This window comes from Anomalospiza imberbis, chromosome 20, assembly GCF_031753505.1.
Source record: "Anomalospiza imberbis isolate Cuckoo-Finch-1a 21T00152 chromosome 20, ASM3175350v1, whole genome shotgun sequence".
In the NCBI taxonomy this organism is placed as follows: domain Eukaryota; kingdom Metazoa; phylum Chordata; class Aves; order Passeriformes; family Viduidae; genus Anomalospiza; species Anomalospiza imberbis.
Window position 1 is genome coordinate 6,877,646 of NC_089700.1, and position 17,130 is coordinate 6,894,775.

Consider the following 17,130-nt stretch of genomic DNA (forward strand, 5'->3'; position numbering starts at 1 on the left):
AGCCTGTTCCAAATTAAAAACTCTTTATTTAAACTCTCTCCCGTTCCCCTTTTTCCCAGCCTGGAGCGATCCTGCTGCTTCACCGGGCCCAGGGGCTGGGCCCAGCACCCGCACAGCAGGGAGGGGGGTAAGCTCGCAGGGGCCCTTGGCACGAGGGTTCTACACCCCACAAAGCTGCCCCGGAGCACCCTGTGCCCCACATCCCCGTGCTGCTCCACCCCTGCCCCACAACAACGGGGCTACCGAGGGCCTGCACGTGGCTGACCTCTCCTTGGGCACCGCCGAGCAGCGCAGCCCCCCCTTCACCTTCGGGGTGCCCCCCAAGGAGGAAGCACGGGGCACCCCAAGTCCCTTCCCGGCCTGCCGGGTGCTGCCGTCATTTGCGCCTGCCAAAGATCGACTTCTTGCTGGGGTTCTTCTCGCCCACGCTCAGCCCGATGAGCAGTCGAGCCTTCTCGTCCTCCTCCTGCTGCTGGATGGTCCCATCAGATTTGTTCTCCAGCTTCCCCCTGGCCTCTGCACCTGCCGCCGGCTTCAGGCGCAGCTTCTCCTTGATCACCTGCCCCGGGAGTCAGGGGGCTCAGCAGCCCCCCATGGCCACACCCTGGGTGACAGCCTGAGCTGCTGAGCCAGTGCAGCTGCTTCCCACGCTGGGGAATGTGCCACCCACCCTGGGGTTACCATCTTCATCCTGGGCAGAGCAGCTCTGGCAGCCTCCGGAGCGGGAAGAGGGAGGTGGTCCCACATACCTGTGCCACCAAGGCTTTGCGGCTGTCCCTCTTCACCGCCATGGCAAAGTCCAGCCATGTCCACGTGTTGTTGTGGTACTCCAGGCATGGCAGCACCAGGTTCAGGTCACCCCAGTCCACGCTGTTCTTCTCCCCCTGTGTGACAGAGGTGTCAGGCAGTGTGGGAATGATGGCCCAGACCACCCCAAGCATGCCCTGTCCCACTGGTCCCACACCTTGTAGCTGACACAGAGTGGCACCTGCGGGATCTTGATGTAGATGAAGGAGTTGTTCATGGCTGCACGCTCCTTCATCTTGTCGATGTCATCCACGGGATGCTGGGGACAGAGCAGAAGCCATGAGCAGAAGGGAAGGAGAAGGGACACAGCCAGGAACCAGCAGGGAAGGGACAGCCGGGCACTAGGCCACAGCATTGCTTCATCAGGGAGAGGTGAGAGCTGCTCTGGCATGGTGTTGGAAAAATGAGATACAGGGATCACATCAAGCGTGCAGGCTCCTGGTTGTAAAGGATGCAAATCCTCATGGTGGGAGGGAGCAGGAGAAAGCAGACAAGCGTGGGAGGGAAGTGTGGGAGGACATGGCTACCCAGCCCTGCAGTTAAGGAAAACAGACTGGCACCACAGCAGGGCTCTCGCAGATTCCCCCCTCACAGCAGCACGAGGTACCTCAGGTGCTTTTCGGAACGATCTTCTGACCCCTGATGTCCGGTTCAGTCCCTGAGCAACTCCCTTCCCTGAACCCAGCGAGTCGTCGGCCCCGATCAGCTGCCGCGGCTTCACCACGGGGATCCCTGGGGCAAACACGGTGTTGAAACAGAGTAAAAATTTAACAGGGTAGAAAATCCATTTGGATTTATGTGAAATGTGCTGCTTTGAGCTTGCTAACATAAGTAAAATATGCTGTTTAGTCTGGTAACTGCAGCACTAGCAAAACTGCCCCAGCTAAGGAGAAAGAATGCAAATTTCCAAGCTAAAGAGATAAGAAGACTCCTTGGACCTCAAAACAGACTGTAATAAAAAACATATTGTTCTCTACAAATCTCTATTGGAATTGTGGGGTCTTGATTTTTCACCGCATTTCAGTGTGAGGTGGCGGTGGTCTCCAGCCAGGGGTTAGCCATGACCCCAACCCTCTCACCATCTCCCTGACCACAGGGGAGACCACCCTCCTGGAAATACCTGTTCCTCAACTTGTGGCTGGACAGCAGCTGCCCATAAACATAATCCTGGACACGCAGCCAGAGCTGCTCAAGGACATCTAAAGAGGAGGGTGATTACAAGCCTCTCACCTGTTGTCACCAGCTTGGATTTATCTTCCTCATCCCCCACTTCCTCCTCCTCCACATTACGGCCAGGGAAGAAGAAACCCATCATTCTGTGGAAGAACTGGTGGGTGAGCTGGATGGTGAGAGGCACCACGTTCACCTGTGGGAAAGTGACAGGTCAGAGCCAGGCACACACTGCCTGTGCCCCACAGAGACCCTGGCACCTCCCAGCCCAGCCCTGGCACCTCAAAATGCTCCTTGATGGAGATGCCTCCCACGGGAGGCCGGACCTTGCTGAAAATCCTCAGGGCCAGCTGCCGGCCAGACTGGCAGGAGCTCTGGGGACGCAGCACCACCTGCAGGGAAGAGGACGAGTGGCTGGGGTGAGGACAGGCCACTCTGCTCATGCCATGCATGGGTCCCCAGGATGCAGAGCTGCTCCCTCAGCTGCCACTTGCCTTGTAGACAGCGTTGGGCAGCAGGTTGTTCATGGTCACCCAGCCCAGTTCCAGCAGATGCTCGGCCGTGTCATCAGACTTGTTGACCTGTGCAGAAAAAGCCATCAGCTCCCAATGTCCCCGTCCCCAGCTCAGGGGCTGTGGGCCCTGTCCAACTCCACACCTTGCTGTAGAGGAAGCGCTGGAGCTCCAGCTCAGCAATGCCCAGCTGCCCATCCTCCTCTGTCAGGCGCCAGCGTGCCTGGGCAAAGTAGAACTCAGTCCTCCGCGCCACGCTCACGTCCTCCGGCTGCTTTCGCAGCTCCATCTTGTTGGCTCGCTGCAGCTGGAAGTCCTTGAAGCACCTGCAGCACAGAGGAGAGAGCTGGGACGTGGGAGTCCTAGAGTAAGGGGGGCACAATGCTGGGGAAGGCTGAGGTCATAGAATCAGAATGGTTTGGGTTGTACACCTCTCACTGTCACAGGTTGTTCCAAGCCCCATCCAGCCTATCCTTGAATACTTCCAGGGATGGGGCAGCCACAGCTTCTCTGGGCAACCTGTGCCAGTGCCTCACTGGGAAGAAATTTCTCCCTAATATCCAATCCAAACCTAGTCTCAGTTTAAAGCCATTCCCCCTTGTCCTACCTGATCAGTATGTTCAGCTCCTCACTCTCCAGCTGCAGGTCAGCTTTTTCCTGGCTCAGCTGCTGCTGCAGCCGGTGGTTCAGGTCAAGCAGGACCTCATTTTTGCTGTCATCCTTCAAGGACTGAAAGACAGACAACCCTCAGCACCATCTGTCCTGGAGTGGGGATCCCAGGGAGCCAGGGATGTGGGCTCACCTTCATGTTGGAGTACATCTGCTTCTCCAGCTGCCGGATCTGGGCCACATGCTGCCTCACAGCCTCTTGCAGGTGTAGGATGCTGCTGCGCTGCTCCTCAGGGTTGCTGGAGATTTCCAGTTGGAAACGCACCCGCTGCTTCTTCTCACTGTGCTCCTGGACACAGGAACAGGGCAAGGTTAGGACTGCCTGGGTGCAGTGAGTGGCACACACACCTGGAGCCCCACGGATACCTTGCGTTTGGGCTCCACGTGCAGCAGCAGGTTGTTGACTATGTCGAGGATCATGGCATACTGTGCGGGGTTGGTGGAGATCTCCAGGTCGTGGTGGATCAGGGTGAAGGTGTCCACAGCTCCTGCAGGGACACAAAGGGCAAGTGGGGCCTCAGCATGGCCAGAAATGTGTTTGGGACACCTCCTGTAATGCAGCCCTCTGACCCCAGCAGGGCCAAAAGGGAACACCCCTGGAGTTAGCCACGGGTCAGCCCAGAGCTCTGTCCCCCAGAGCACACTGCCTGGCTGCACCCACCCTCCTGCTTCTTCAGCAGATCCTCCTTCTCCTGGTTGGCAGGGGTCTCAGGGGGCTTTATCTGTGTGGCCAGCTCGGGGTCGATGTCGTGGCTGTAGCTGATGTAGTACATGCGGCAGCTGCAGCGAGAGATAATCCTCTGCACCTGCTGGGTCTGCTGGGCTTCCGAGGGCTGATTCCAGTCTGGGGACAGGCAGAGGGACCACAGTCAGAGTGCCATGTCCCAGCACTGTGGCACTGCACAGTGCAGGGCTTGGAGCATCAGCCACCTCCTGGAGCCACACAGGGACAGGACAGGTGCTCTCAGCTCTACCAGCCTTGGAGTCACACCCGAGTGGGACTGGGCTAGGCACAGCAGCCAGGGCTGTGGGCAGTACCTGTGGTGGTGCTGACCATGCCCCCCACTGCCTGCCCGCTCTCCATCAGCTCCTGCACTGAGTCCAGGCTCCGCTGACGATGCTCCTCAATATTTTTCACCTGGGGAAGCAAGGAGGCACTGCTGGCTGTCCCCACTTTCCCTGACTTGGCCAGGGCACTGACAGCACTGCCTGTCCCCCACATAGCTCACCCACCACATGCTCCTCACCTCCAGCCAGAGCTGGCCATGCTCCCCCTCGGAGGGGCTGCTCTCTGTCGTGGCAAAGTACTGCATGCCATCCAGCAAACACGTCCAGGATGTCTTCTGCTTCAGAGTGTCCCCGTACCAGGCAGGGTGGTGCTGGCACTGCAGCAGCTGTGCCTTCGCAGCAGACACGATCACACAGCCCTCTGTCTCTGCACCACGCAGAACCATCTGTGGGGGGAGAGACCCCAGGGGTCTGATGGACCTTTCTGGGGCAGGCACAGCCCCTGTCACAGCCAGGCCGTGGGGACAGGCAGGTACCTGGCAGTTCACCAGCTCGATGAGGCAGTTGCGGTTGTAGATGTCGTCGGTCTGGCAGGCGGCGATGCCACAGAGCTGCTCACTGGCCCCTGACTCCTCTTCTGTGAAAACCACAAACTTGTCCGTCTCCTCAATGAGCTTCTGCAGCATGTAGGCCCCTGGGGAAGGAGAAAGTGTAAAGCTGTGGGGGGATGTCACAAATGTACAGAATGAAAACAGGCACAGCTTTGATCTGGGGGCTTCCCCTTGCTCCCCTCCCCTCTGTGCTCACCCCCTGAGGAGGCTCTCTCAGGACGGCCACTGGTGATGGGAGCGGTCACTCTGGCAGGGATGGAGTGAGCGGAGAGCGGGCCCCGCTTCAGCTTCTTGGCCTGCAGCTGTGTGTCGATCTTCAGCCCCTTCAGGGCCTCGGTGGACAGGTTACGCTTGAGCACAGCCGCTTTCTTGTAGCCATCGTAGAGGCCGAAGGCGATGTCCCGGTTCGTGGTGGTCCAGGACGCCCGCAGGTCCACCAAGTGCAGCTGATGCGTGTGGAAACCATCATCCCCATCACGCAGGGGCAGCTCCTGGGCACAGAGGGTCAGTGCCTCAGCACAGCAAAGCTACTCCTGGCCCTAAAGCTACTCCTGGCCCTGCCCAGTGGCCTCATGCATAGGGAGTAGGAGCCCTGCCAGCCCTTCAGGCAGAGCGTGGGGACTGGAGCTTGGACCACAGCATGGGCACAAAGTCAGGTGCTTGGTAGACTGGAGGCCCTGAAGTTCTCTCTCTTCCCCAGCCAAATCCCTTCCCCATTGCATCCAACAACCAACATCCCCTTGTCCTGGGGCTGCCACCAGGCCAGCACAAGCTGCTGTGCCCTGTTTGCAGCGGTACCTCCTCAGCCGTACGGTTGCTGTGCCGCTGGTAGGTGAGAGAGGACAGGCTGAGCAGGTGGGTTTTCTTCACCAGGGTGTCGAGCTGGTGGTCAGCATTCTCATCACAAGTGGAGGCCATGAGGTGCACAGTGACCTGGCTCAGGTCACTCACCATCTGCGTGATACTCCACTCCGAAATGAGGCGCCGCATCACCGTGCCAGCTGGGGGACAGGGACAGGGGTCAGCCAGGGCCCTGCTGTGCCTGGTAGTGCTGCTGGCAGGATTCCCACTCACCTTGTGGGATGAGCCGCTGTGTGCCCCGAGTGAAGATGTGTCCCTGGCAGCATTCCACCTGGATCCCCCGCTGCTGGGCAAAGGAGGCCCAGTAATGCACCTGAGAGGGAGCAGAGAGCAGGAGCTGAGAGTCCAGCAGAGGCAGAGCAGGGAGGAAACACCAGATTTCCAGCTCTGGGAATTACCTGCAGCCGGGGGAAGAGGGCAGTATAGGACAACTGCTTGTAATGCTGCCCCAGCTTCTTCTTGCTGGGTTTCATGTTGTTGAAGAGCTTCCCACGGCAGATGGGCCGTGTCACGCTGGTCCACGTGGCCCAAAAATTCTGCATCCAGCGGAGGGTGCTGCTGTAGAGCAGGATCCGGGGCTGGGAGTACTCTGAGAATATACCCACCATCAGCCAGCACCATGGGGCCAGGACCCAACCCACAACCAGCATGCCCTGCCCTACGCCCCTTGTCCCCACGGGATCCCTGGGACGCTGTCAGCCACCTTTACTGGGTTGTGTCAGGTCCATCCGGATGGAGAGGTTGAGGTTCTCGGAGCGGAAGGCACGGTAGGAGTCATACTGCTGCCCCACTGGCACCTCGGGCAGGAACTCGGGGGAGCGCAGCACCACGCCATGGTGGTCGTGGGGGTTCCCATGGCACAGCCACTGCAGGTCCAGTGTCATGCACAGGTCAGGCAGGTGCAGGAAGCAGCAGTCATCGTATCTGAATGCAGAAAGAGACCCCAGTCACCCCCCAGCACTGGTGAGGGCCCCCCATGCTCATGGCCCCACACTCACTTGGAGGCTGTCCGGACATTGATATCCAGGTTGCCCTTGAAGACAAACTGCCCGGGCTTCCAGTGGAAGGAGAGTTGGCTCCACTCCCAGTGCATGTTCTCCGTGGTGTTGTAGGGATCCTGCAAGGGCAGGTGTGAGCAGAGGCAGGTGTGAGCTTACCCCACACCATGTTGTTCCCCAGTCCAGTAGCACCCACCTCGGTGGCCAGCTGGTGCAGGTTGGCCTGTTCAATGTCCATGTGCCAGTCTCCATGGAAGAGAAGGCGGCTCTTATCCCACCAGGGCAATGGGGCACTGGGGTCTTCTGAGGGCTTGGTGAGGAGATCCACACACTGGCCGATCAGGGTCCAGGTCGGGTCCCAGCAGGGCCCCCACACAATGGTGTACTGGGAGATCACAGCTGGGAACACAGAGGTTGGCTCAGCCATTTGCCCTGTCCCTATCCCAACACAGAGCCCCCCATTCCTCCAGGCCTTACAGTGAAAGTCATGGTAGAACTTCAAGGGTGGCATGTTCCTCTCCACCGTGGCATCGCCCCAGGGCAGCCCCAGCTTCAGGACCTGGCGGCGCCGGGAGCAGGCCTGGCCGCACTGCTCGGCTCCGATCAGCCGGCCCGAGAGCTGCCAGTTCCGGATCTCAAACAGGTACCGGGGGTAGTCACGGATCCGCACTGCGGGTGGAGGAAGGGCTGAGGGGTGGGGCAGCAAAGAGACAGGCAGTCCCCCACTCTGGGACACAGTAGGAGCCATCGTCCTGTCACATCTCTGCTTCCTTCCCACTCCCTTTGAACCTCCAAAAATCGTCTTCCCTCCCTAGTTACACACCACGTGGTGCCAGCCCAGGCCACATAGCCATCGTGCTGTCTTCCAAGGGCAGCCTCCCACAAAACAACTCACCAAAGAAGCTGCCAACTGTGCCCTTCATCATGCGGCACCACTGGGTGACCATCTCCAGACCCTCGGGGGGGAACGGGCTGACGTCATCTATGTCCCTCATCTGCTCCAACACACGCTCCGTGCCATGGAAGGACTCATCAGCCATGGCCACCAGCTCCAGGTGGGCCAGGGTCCAGGTGAGGAGGGCCCTCCGCATGGGCGTGTTGGCATAGAGGCGCCGCGAGCGCTGGATGTAGATCTCGATGTTCTTCTTCTCCAGCGAGGCGTAGAGCTCCTCGATCTTGCGGGCAGGCAGCAGCTCCCCGTGCTGCTTGCGCAGCGCAGCCACCTTGGCGTCCAGCAGCTGCAGGCGCTTGGCGCTCTCCTTGCTCTCATCCTTCATCAGCTCGTAGTTGTCTCGCAGCTTGACCTCAAAGACGTCATCCAGGAAGACCCAGGAGAAGTGGGTGACTTTGAGCAGGAGGTCAGGGGGCAGGGCCGTGCTGGCGGGGCGCCCAGGCCGGTGCAGGCCCTTCAGCCACTTCTGCACGCCCACGGCAGCGTCCAGCGTGCGGGAGAAGTCGTACTGGTAGGGGAACTCGATGGTCACGCTGGCAAAGGAGAAGGCCCAGCCGCGGTTGCGGAGGGTGCGCAGGGTGGGGAAGGCGTCGCGGTGCCGGACGACCTCCTCCAGCTCTGGCAGCAGCTTCACCTCCACCTCCTTGAAGTTGAAGATGCTGTGTCCATCAAAGCCGGCGGCCAGCTCAGGGCAGTAGCCGTGCAGGGCACCGCCGTGCCAGCTGACCGAGGTCCGTTCCGCAGCCAGGCTGATGTAGTTGGCCTCAGAGACAAAGGCTGTGAGCTTGGCAGAGCTCAGCTCCAGGGACAGCGACAGAAGTCTTTTGGGAGGGGGCCCTTTTGGCTGGAAGGGCCCCAGTGACCCAGTAGGGGTGGCTGGGTGAGACATGGGGCTCTCTGGGGGCAGGGAGGGAAGCGTCCTGTGGCCAAGGGCGCTCCGCAAGGCTTCGTGGCACTGCAGGGTGGCCAGGGTGTGATGGTACAGGTGCATGTGGTCAGGTGGGCTCCACAGCACTGCCAGCCCCTCGCCACACTGCAACTGCACCAGAGAGAGTAAGCAGGCACCACATTACTGCCAGGGCCAGCACAGCACAGCCCCGTCCTCCCCCAAACACCTTTCGTGCCATCCAATCCTCCCCCTGCCCCATCTATCCCCAGAACAGGACTAAGCAGTGGCCCAACAGCCAAACCAACCTCCAGGGAGCGGATGCTGCTGTGGTAGGTGACAGAGAGCACAGAGAGGCTGGCCACCGGGTTGGGGATGGCAGGAGCTTTGCAGCACGGCTGCATCTTCTCAGTGATGCTCTTCACTAAGGCCAGCACCATGCCCTGGACGCTGAGCGTGCAGCTCTCAGCACTTCCCAGGACAGTCAGTGTGTCCAGCCGCAGCTCCAGGGCACCTGGAGAGACAGCATGTCAGTGCTTAGAGGCACAGAGGAGGCACACTACAATATGCCAGCTTCCTCTGACTGCAGGGTTATTCCAGGACAGCCATCTGGAATCAGTTTGGATGCTACTTACCCACTACGGCTGAGAGTGTGAAAAGGTTCACATCCTCCACCTTCAGATCCACCTTCCAGAGCAGCCCCCAGGGCTCACTGGAGGCAGAGGGCGGCTGCTTGTTAAGTTCAGCCCCACCAGGCTGCAGGCAGAACAGAGGCAGGACTCTGGCCAGGCACTCAGTGCAGGTGTCAGACGACTCCACTTGCAGCCCCCGGATGGTGCAATCCAGGAAGAGCGTATCCGACTGGGCACTGGACGTGCCCAGGGGCTGGTTGTAGCTGCCCTGCAGGACAAACAGGATGATCGCTCTCAGGCTTCAGGACATCTCTGTACCACCACATATCCCTGTGCCACCCACATGGAGTCTGAGACTGAAAGCCACCCCTTGGTCCCTTGGCTTGCCCCTCACCTGGAGGTTGAAGGAGTCGAGGATGAGGGCTTCTCCCCACACATGCATGTTGGGGGGATGTGGGGCACGCTGGATGTGGGAGTCATTGCCCACTCGCCAGCACAAGTGGTCCACGGCCAGCACCGCTCGCTGGTGCACGCTCTGTGGCCGCAGGTGCTGGTAGTCTGTGGGCACAGAGGAGGGGGGAAGTGCAGGCAAGGCTCACCCAAACATGGGCACCCCAGATACAACCAGGCAGGGATCCACAGCCCCTGGCCACGCACACACACACGGGCAGCACAGCGGCAGCGTGACCCTCTCCATTCCCATCCTGCTGCCTCTCTGGCAGACCCCAAGAAGAGCCCAGCACCTCCCTGATGCAGCCTGTACCTGCAGAGATGGAGTTGAAGCCCAAGGCGAAGGGTGGCGTGTCCCCCAGCTGCACGGACACATTGACGTTGGACAGCGAGGCACACAGGATGATGGGGGCTAGGATTTGGGGATAGCTCCTGCACAGGACAAGCAGGGATGGGCTGTTACTGGGAGCTGTGTGCCACAGAGCCTGGCAGGGAGCAGGCCCAGAGGGATGTCCTCTCTGCAGGGGCTCCCTGATCACCTCCTGACCGGCCTCCCCATCCCACAGGTGGTGCACAGATAAGGTGCTGAGTGCTCAGGCACCATGCCAGAGTGTGGCCAGCAAGAGGAAACAAGCTGTGATACCAGCAGCTGCACTGAGGCCAAGTTTACCTTCCCTTGTGCCCTTGGCTGGGGACAGGCACCGCCCGGCACCTGTATTCCTGTGCCAACAGGCCCAGCCAGTGCGAAAACTCTTGGTGACGGTAGTGGATGATGCAGGTGTTGAGCAGCACAGCAGCCGAGAGGTCAATGGCTGTGACCTAGAGCAGGGAAAGGGCCAGGTGGCAAAAAATTCATGCCAGGAGCCAAACAAGCCACCCCCAGGGGACAGAGTGTGCCCAGCGCTCGCTCACCTGCACACTGGTCTTCAGGGAGTTGAGGCACACGATGCGCTGGCGGCTCTGGGACAGGAGAAGGCCATCTGGGGGGACAGAAGAGGACAAATGAGGGGTGGCAGAGGGCAGTGATGGCAGCCCCGTTGCATCGGTGCCCTCCTAGCTACTTGCCCTCCAGCTGGAGGTCTACACTCATTTGGTCCAGGTCTGAGGTGGGCGTGAAGTTGCGCAATGGGATTTGCTCCTCTTCACGCTGATATAGAAACTGCAGCAGCTTCAGGCTCCAGGTGAGGTGCCTAGAAGACAAAGGGAGTCACTGCCAGGAGGGAACTGCACTGTCATGTCCTCCATCTCCCTGTCTCTCATCACCAGCTGACCAGCATGCTGGCATGGACAAACACAGCAGCCAGTGCCCAGCTGCAGCACAGCCCAGCGCTCTCATCCCATCGCCTGAGGATCCTGTCAGCTGTCCTACTGGAGAACCAGCTCACGTGCCTTCCTCCCTCCCCAAGAGCCCATCCCCAGGCCCAGCTCAGTCCTTCACACTGGAGTAGGCTCTAGGACTTGCTCTCTGCAGTCTAGCAGAGCCAAGGGACGAGAAGGGAACGGCACAGTTGTCCCCAGGTCCACGTCCCCAGCATTACTTTGGACTCGGACAGCCTGCCCCTCACCTCTTCTGGCTGTTCATGGACAGCACCATGCTGGTGTTCTCCAGCTTCATCTCCACCCTCCTGGGGATGAGCTTCAGCGTGTCCCTGCTCAGCAGAGACAGGGATTTTGAAGGCTCCCCTGGGCCTGGAGAAGGACAGAGAGAGTCACGGGAAGGACTTGTCCAAACCCCCACACTCGGGAGCAGGAGGGAGTGATCCCACAGCCAAATCCCTCTGGCTCCAGTGCAACTATGAGGGCCACCAGCCCCTGCCCTGCCCAGAGTTTGTCCCTGTCCTTGTCCTGACCTGTGCTGGGCTCTTCCCCCACGCTGCTGTGCTGGGCCCCAGCAGTGACGTGGTGCAGGAGGGGGCTGCAGAAAAGCCCCTCGTGCAGCTCTGCCTGCAGCGTGCGGACGCAGAGCCGGACGCCCACCAGCCGCCGCTTGCTGCTGATCTCCAGGGAGAGGGAGAGTGCCAGGGCCAGCTCTGCCAGGCACGTGTCATCCTGTGCACAGGGGACACAGCAAGGAGCACAAAGGGAGTCACACAGTGCCCTCCCAGTGCATGCTGCAGGTGGAGAGCTGGGCACAGCAGAGAGCCCGGCACCTGGCAGCATCACCCAGCCTCAGGGACACCCTGGGACAGGTCCTCAGCGTGTCCCAGAGAGCCAGTGCCCAGGCTCCAAGTGTGGAATTTTTCCCTCCTCCAGCACTCACCAGCTGGCTGCTCCGGAGGACTTTGCTGTTCACCTTTGTCAGGCTCACCTCGCACGTCAGGCTGGGGAGAGCAGAGAACAGAAGGAGGATGTGGGTCCTGCTGCTGCCAAAACAAGTTCCTGCCCTCTTTCCTGTGGGACACAGGGACCCCCAGGTCCCTGCTCCAAGTGCTCCCAAAAGCAGTGCATGCCCTAACTCCATGCACACCACATTATTTAGAGAACACACAACTCAAGCTTCCTGTGACAGGAAAAGGAACCAGGCCAGCCTCCGAGGAGGTTAATGCGTCACACCACAGCTGACATGGGATGCTGCTGAGTGGGACAGAGACAGGACAGCCACAAGGCTGGGGTCAGAGGAGCTTCCCCACCCTGGAAGCAGACAGGGGTATGAGCACAGCATTACCTCTTCCCATTGCCATTCAGGAGGAGACGTGTCTGGCTGGCCTGGATGTGCCAGAGAGACTCTGAGGTGGCCACGTGCAGAACCATGATGTTGATGGAATCCATGTGGATGGAAAAGAGCTGGGGGGAAGGTGCTGCTGTGAGGGATATCCGACAGCTGCACAGCCCACAGCAGCCTCTCACTGAGCCAGTGCCTCACCTGGCTAAGGAGCCTCAGCAGGGAGGGTTTAAGGGTCAGGTCTGTCCTGCTTTCATTTCCATCAGCTTCTCTGGGAGCCTCTGGGACTGATGGCTGGAACACAGGGCCTTTCTGGAGATCCGTGCGGATTCGCACCTCGCCAAAACACAGCTCGAAGCAGCGCCTGGGGAGCAACAGCACAGGCAGCTCTGACAAGAGCTCGCACTTGGCACACCTGGCCCTGTCACCAGGGATTTCCCCTACCCCAGGGACGTGCAGGACCAGCACAAGGGCACCCACAAGACACTGTCACCTCCAAGCATGGGTCACTCCCTCACAGAGCTGACCACAGGGCAATAAGGATGGCAGAAAGGTGTAAAGGCAGCAGGATGGCAAGCAGGGCGAGGGGTGAGCCAGACCCCCAAAGGGAGCAGGCAGGGAGCTGGGGTGGGGGCACGTACGGCAGCTCCCGGCTCAGTTTGCTGGAGATCCAGATGTTGTCGATCTCCTGTAAGGACACACAGGTGGGTCAGAGAAGAAACAACTTGGCTCTGCCTTGTGATGCTCATCTCAACATCCCCACTCCACTCCCAGTGCCTGGGATCATGCAAGAAGCAGCCAAAACCCCAAGTCTGGCCGTGGGAGGAATGGCCTGGCACCAGCCATCGGGGTGCTTAACAGGAGGGTGGCTCCATAGATTTGCTGCCAGCCTGGAAGTGACAGCAATCACCCTCCCTGCCTTGTCTGCCAGCGACCACCCCTTGCCCAGGTACCCACCACAGTCTGCTGCTCCCGCTGGAACTTGAGGCTGATGTTCTGGGCCCAGAAGAAGCCAAAGGAGCCGATCTTCAGCTCTGCATGAAGCTTCTGCCGGCACCAGGTGACAGCCAGGCGACATGCCAGCCATCTGTGGGGACAGGGGGAAGGCCAGGGTCACCCTCCCCACTGGGGTTGGGGTCTAGGGATGCTCTTTGTCCTTTGAGCACCAGCTCCAGCACCCACGGCTGGATAGGAGCTCACAGGGACTCACGGTGGGGAAGAGACCCTGCAGGACCACCCCCGACAATCCCTGACAGCCCCCTCCCAAGACCAGAGGCCTCCACACCCCCCTGGCACCCTATGCCCACCCTTGTGAGCTCCTCTGAACTTCTCCAAGCCCCCAAGCCTCTGACGCCAAGCTCTACAACTCCCCAGTCCTCTGCAGGCTCCGCTCCACACCTGTCTCCCAACCCTGTGAGCCCCCCAAATTCCTGACACCCCCCAAGCCCTCTGTGTCCCCCTTACCCTCTGCTTCCCTCCTCCCAGACCCCCAACACCTCACCCTCAGCCCCGCGGGCCCCCCGCACCCCTGACACTACCCCAACCCCGCTTACCACCCCCAAAATCTCCCGTGGGCCCCCAAAACACCCGCACCCCCCACGGCCAGCCCCTCGGGCCTCCCCTTGACCCTGGCGAGCTCCTCCCACCCCGGCAGAGCCCCACCCGCCGCGCTGTCACCCCACTGCCACCGCCGTGCCCCCTGCCCAGCCCTGTCACACCCCCCCGAGCCCCCGCGGGGTCCCCCACGCCCCCAGACCCGCCCGCCAGGCCCTGACCGCGCCAGCAGCCCGGCGAGCAGCGCGACGAGGACGATGGCGAGGAGCGCGGCGGGCAGCGGCGGCGGCATGGCGGGCACGGCCCCGGTGCGGGCCCCGGCCCCGGCCCCGGCGAGACCCCCTCCCTCCCGCCCGCCCCTGCCCCGGCGCCGCCGCCGCCGCCGCCCGTGGGGCCGCCCGCGCACCCCGAGTGGCCGCTGGGAGGGGCGGGACGGGGCGGGGCCGAGCGGCGCCTTCCCGGGGACAGCGGCCGCCGCAGCGCCCCGCCAGGGCCGCACCGGCATCGGGACCGCGGGACACAGGCACGGCGACGGCGGGACACGGGATGGGGACGGGGGGACAGCAGGACCGCACCTGCTTGGGGACAGAGGGACAGCAGGACCGCACCTGCTTGGGGACAGCGGGACAGCAGGACCGCACCTGCTTGGGGACAGAGGGACACCGGGATGGGGACAGAGGGACAGCAGGACCGCACCTGCTTGGGGACAGAGGGACACCGGGATGGGGACAGAGGGACAGTGGAACAGCAGGACTGCACCTGCTTGGGGACAGCGGGACACCGGGATGGGGACAGAGGGACAGCAGGACCGCACCTGCTTGGGGACAGAGGGACACCGGGATGGGGACAGAGGGACAGTGGAACAGCAGGACTGCACCTGCTTGGGGACAGCGGGACACCGGGATAAGGACAGAGGGACAGCAGGACTGCACCTGCTTGGGGACAGAGGGACAGCAGGACACCGGGATGGGGACAGGGATGCACCATGGCAGCACCGGCATGGAGAGAGCTGGGACACCACGACGACACCGGCACAGGGACACCGGGATGGGGGTGACACTGGGGCAGCACCAGCACGGGGACAGTGGGGACACCAGGACAGCATCAGGATGGGGAGAGGAATAACACCAGGGACAGACAGGGACAGGAGTGACACCAGGATGGGGAGAGGAGTGACACCGGGTCTGACGCTGGGATGGAGTGAGGGGGGGTGACACAGGAGGTCCAGCACTGAAATGGAGTGAGGAGCAGGGGGGGGTGACACTGGGATAGGGTAAGTGGGCGACACCAGGAGCAGCATCACGATGAGGCAAGTGCAGATGACACCAGGTCTGGCTCCCAGTGCCAGAGGTTCCCTGCATCCCCCACACAAACAGCCACACCACAGGGCAGAGTCCAGCACTTTTATGGCCCCAGGTCCTTGCAGGGCATGAGGGGCAGTTTGGGGTATAGCAAGGGGTACAGCTCCCAGGGACAGCAGTCCTTTAAAGGGGCAGGTCCTTGGACAGAGCAGGCTGCAAAGGGACAGGGTGGGAGCTTGGGAATTTGTTTTGGGTCAGGTCTGGATGCTGGCCTTGGCTTTGTGCTGATTTGGGATGTTTGGACATGCTTTGTGCCGATCTAGCACGTTGAGCTCTGTTGTGGGTCAGGTCTGGACACCGGGATCTGCTTTGTAGTGGTTTTAGGATGCTGGGAGCTGCTTTGGGTCAGGTCTGGAAGCTGGGGCCTGTTTAGAGTCAGATTTGGGACAATGGAATCTGCTCCACGTTGAATTCAGGACATCGGGATCTGCTTGTGCTGGGGCCCTGTGTCAGTGGTGTCAGTCCTGGGTGTGTGCTAGTCCCAGGGTGGGGACAGGAGCCATCCTCTGGCTCAGCAGTCCCAAACACAGCAGGGCAGCGCCCACAAGCTCCGCATCAGTCTGTCTGTCTGTCCCTCACAACTCGGCGTGGTACTGCTCCATTTGGAAGGCCTCACTGGGCTGCATGAAGATGCCCTCCATCACCTTCCAGTAGTTATTCTGGCTGGAGGTGGCCATGCCGTGCACCTCCTTCTGCCCGTGGATGGGCCGGCCGTACTGCTCCCCGGTCACCGAGAGGAAGACGTCGGTGGAGGCGTGCTGGAAGCGCACCTCGTCGTCCCGCACCCAGTAGGTCCCACTGCACACCACTGTCCAGTCGTCCAGGTAGTCGCCCTCGCCAGCCTCCCCGAATGCACTCACCTCCTGGGGGTGAAGAACAGCTCGTTTGGGCCAGGATGAAAAAAGGGGAGGGTTGAGGTGGGCAGAGGGATCTGGTTGTGACTGAGGCTCTGTTAGGACTTTGAGGCTCTGGATGGGATTCAGGCAGGGGAGGGCAGGGCATTAGGGATTTGGGAGGGAGTGGGGAACAAGGTGGGAGTGGCAGGGACCCAGCTGGGACCAGGGAACAAGGCAGTGCTGGTAGGGAGCCAGCCTAAGGAGAGACCCAGTCTGAAATGGGGAACAAGGTGAGACTGGTGGGGACATGGGGGACACATCTAGGGCCAGGAATTAGGAAATGCTAGTAGACATATGGGGCATCTGTTGGGGGAACCTAGGAGACTGACTGGGGAATAAGGTGGGGCTGGCAGTAACGTGAGGAGGAGAGACCTCCAGTAACGTGGGAGGAGAACCCAGGCGGGATGAGTAGGGACAGGGACAACCCAGCAGGGACTCGGGGGACCCGCCAAGACCCGAGTGACACGGCGGGCCCCGTCTTGCCCAGGGAAAGACAGCGAGCCCGGGGACCAGGGCTGGCGATCCCCGGGCGGTACCTGGTTCCCGGAGAGCGGCGAGCTGAAGCGGTGGCTGTGCAGGTTGCGGCCGGTGCCCAGGTGCGTGAGGCGGATGGCCTGCCCGCAGCGCACCGGCGTGCCCCGCTGGCACACGGCGGCCGTGCGGCCCCGCACCCGCCAGTAGCTGTTCCCGTCATCCGCCGCCGACACCCCGGTCACCGACTGCTGCCCGCTGCCTGCGGAGGAGGGAGAAGCACCATCGCGCCCAGCCCAGCCCACCGCGGGAGCCGGGGGAAGCGCGGAGTGGGGGCGCGCTCGTTACCGGAGCCGTAGCGCACATCGTGCGAGTGCAGCCGCACATTGTGCCGCACGTTGAGCAGCTTCACCACGGAGCCGCAGGTGACGGGCCCGGGCTCGCCGCGCCCCGCCGCGCCCAGCGCCGCCGCCAGCAGCGGGAGCAGCAGCGGGAGCGGCAGCGGCGGCCGCCGCGCCGCCTCCATCCCGCAGGAAGCGGAAGCGCGGCCGCTCCGCCCGCCGGGAGCTCGCGGCTCGCCCGCTCCGCCCCCCGCGCTCGCCGCCGCCGCCGCCTCCATTTTCCCTCGGC

The 17,130-nt window shown here is 61.6% G+C and overlaps 3 protein-coding genes across 3 annotated transcripts in view; all 3 read right to left on the reverse strand.

Moving 5' to 3' along the window:
• Positions 1-17,130, reverse strand: part of ALDOC (aldolase, fructose-bisphosphate C) — a 36,861-nt gene that overhangs the window by 19,560 nt on the left and 171 nt on the right. The gene's annotated exons all lie outside the window — the stretch shown is intronic.
• BLTP2 (bridge-like lipid transfer protein family member 2) lies at positions 7-14,123 on the reverse strand. Its single transcript, XM_068210449.1, has 39 exons — positions 13,994-14,123; positions 13,176-13,305; positions 12,860-12,906; positions 12,420-12,582; positions 12,222-12,340; positions 11,817-11,877; positions 11,407-11,605; positions 11,122-11,245; positions 10,622-10,746; positions 10,469-10,536; positions 10,227-10,375; positions 9,870-9,988; positions 9,501-9,664; positions 9,110-9,374; positions 8,783-8,988; positions 7,532-8,627; positions 7,114-7,305; positions 6,833-7,035; positions 6,637-6,755; positions 6,342-6,562; positions 6,037-6,227; positions 5,852-5,951; positions 5,576-5,778; positions 4,974-5,268; positions 4,703-4,860; positions 4,406-4,612; positions 4,197-4,296; positions 3,820-4,002; positions 3,525-3,646; positions 3,292-3,447; positions 3,097-3,218; positions 2,635-2,815; positions 2,472-2,558; positions 2,259-2,369; positions 2,038-2,173; positions 1,415-1,539; positions 965-1,066; positions 750-884; positions 7-559 (listed from the first exon to the last, which is right to left on the reverse strand). Exons 1-39 carry the CDS (start codon positions 14,062-14,064, stop codon positions 377-379), a joined length of 6,738 nt encoding a protein of 2,245 aa, XP_068066550.1. The 5' UTR covers positions 14,065-14,123; the 3' UTR covers positions 7-376.
• SDF2 (stromal cell derived factor 2) lies at positions 15,162-17,119 on the reverse strand. The gene is made up of 3 exons (XM_068210447.1): positions 16,849-17,119; positions 16,566-16,762; positions 15,162-15,996 (listed from the first exon to the last, which is right to left on the reverse strand). Exons 1-3 carry the CDS (start codon positions 17,117-17,119, stop codon positions 15,709-15,711), a joined length of 756 nt encoding a protein of 251 aa, XP_068066548.1. The 3' UTR covers positions 15,162-15,708.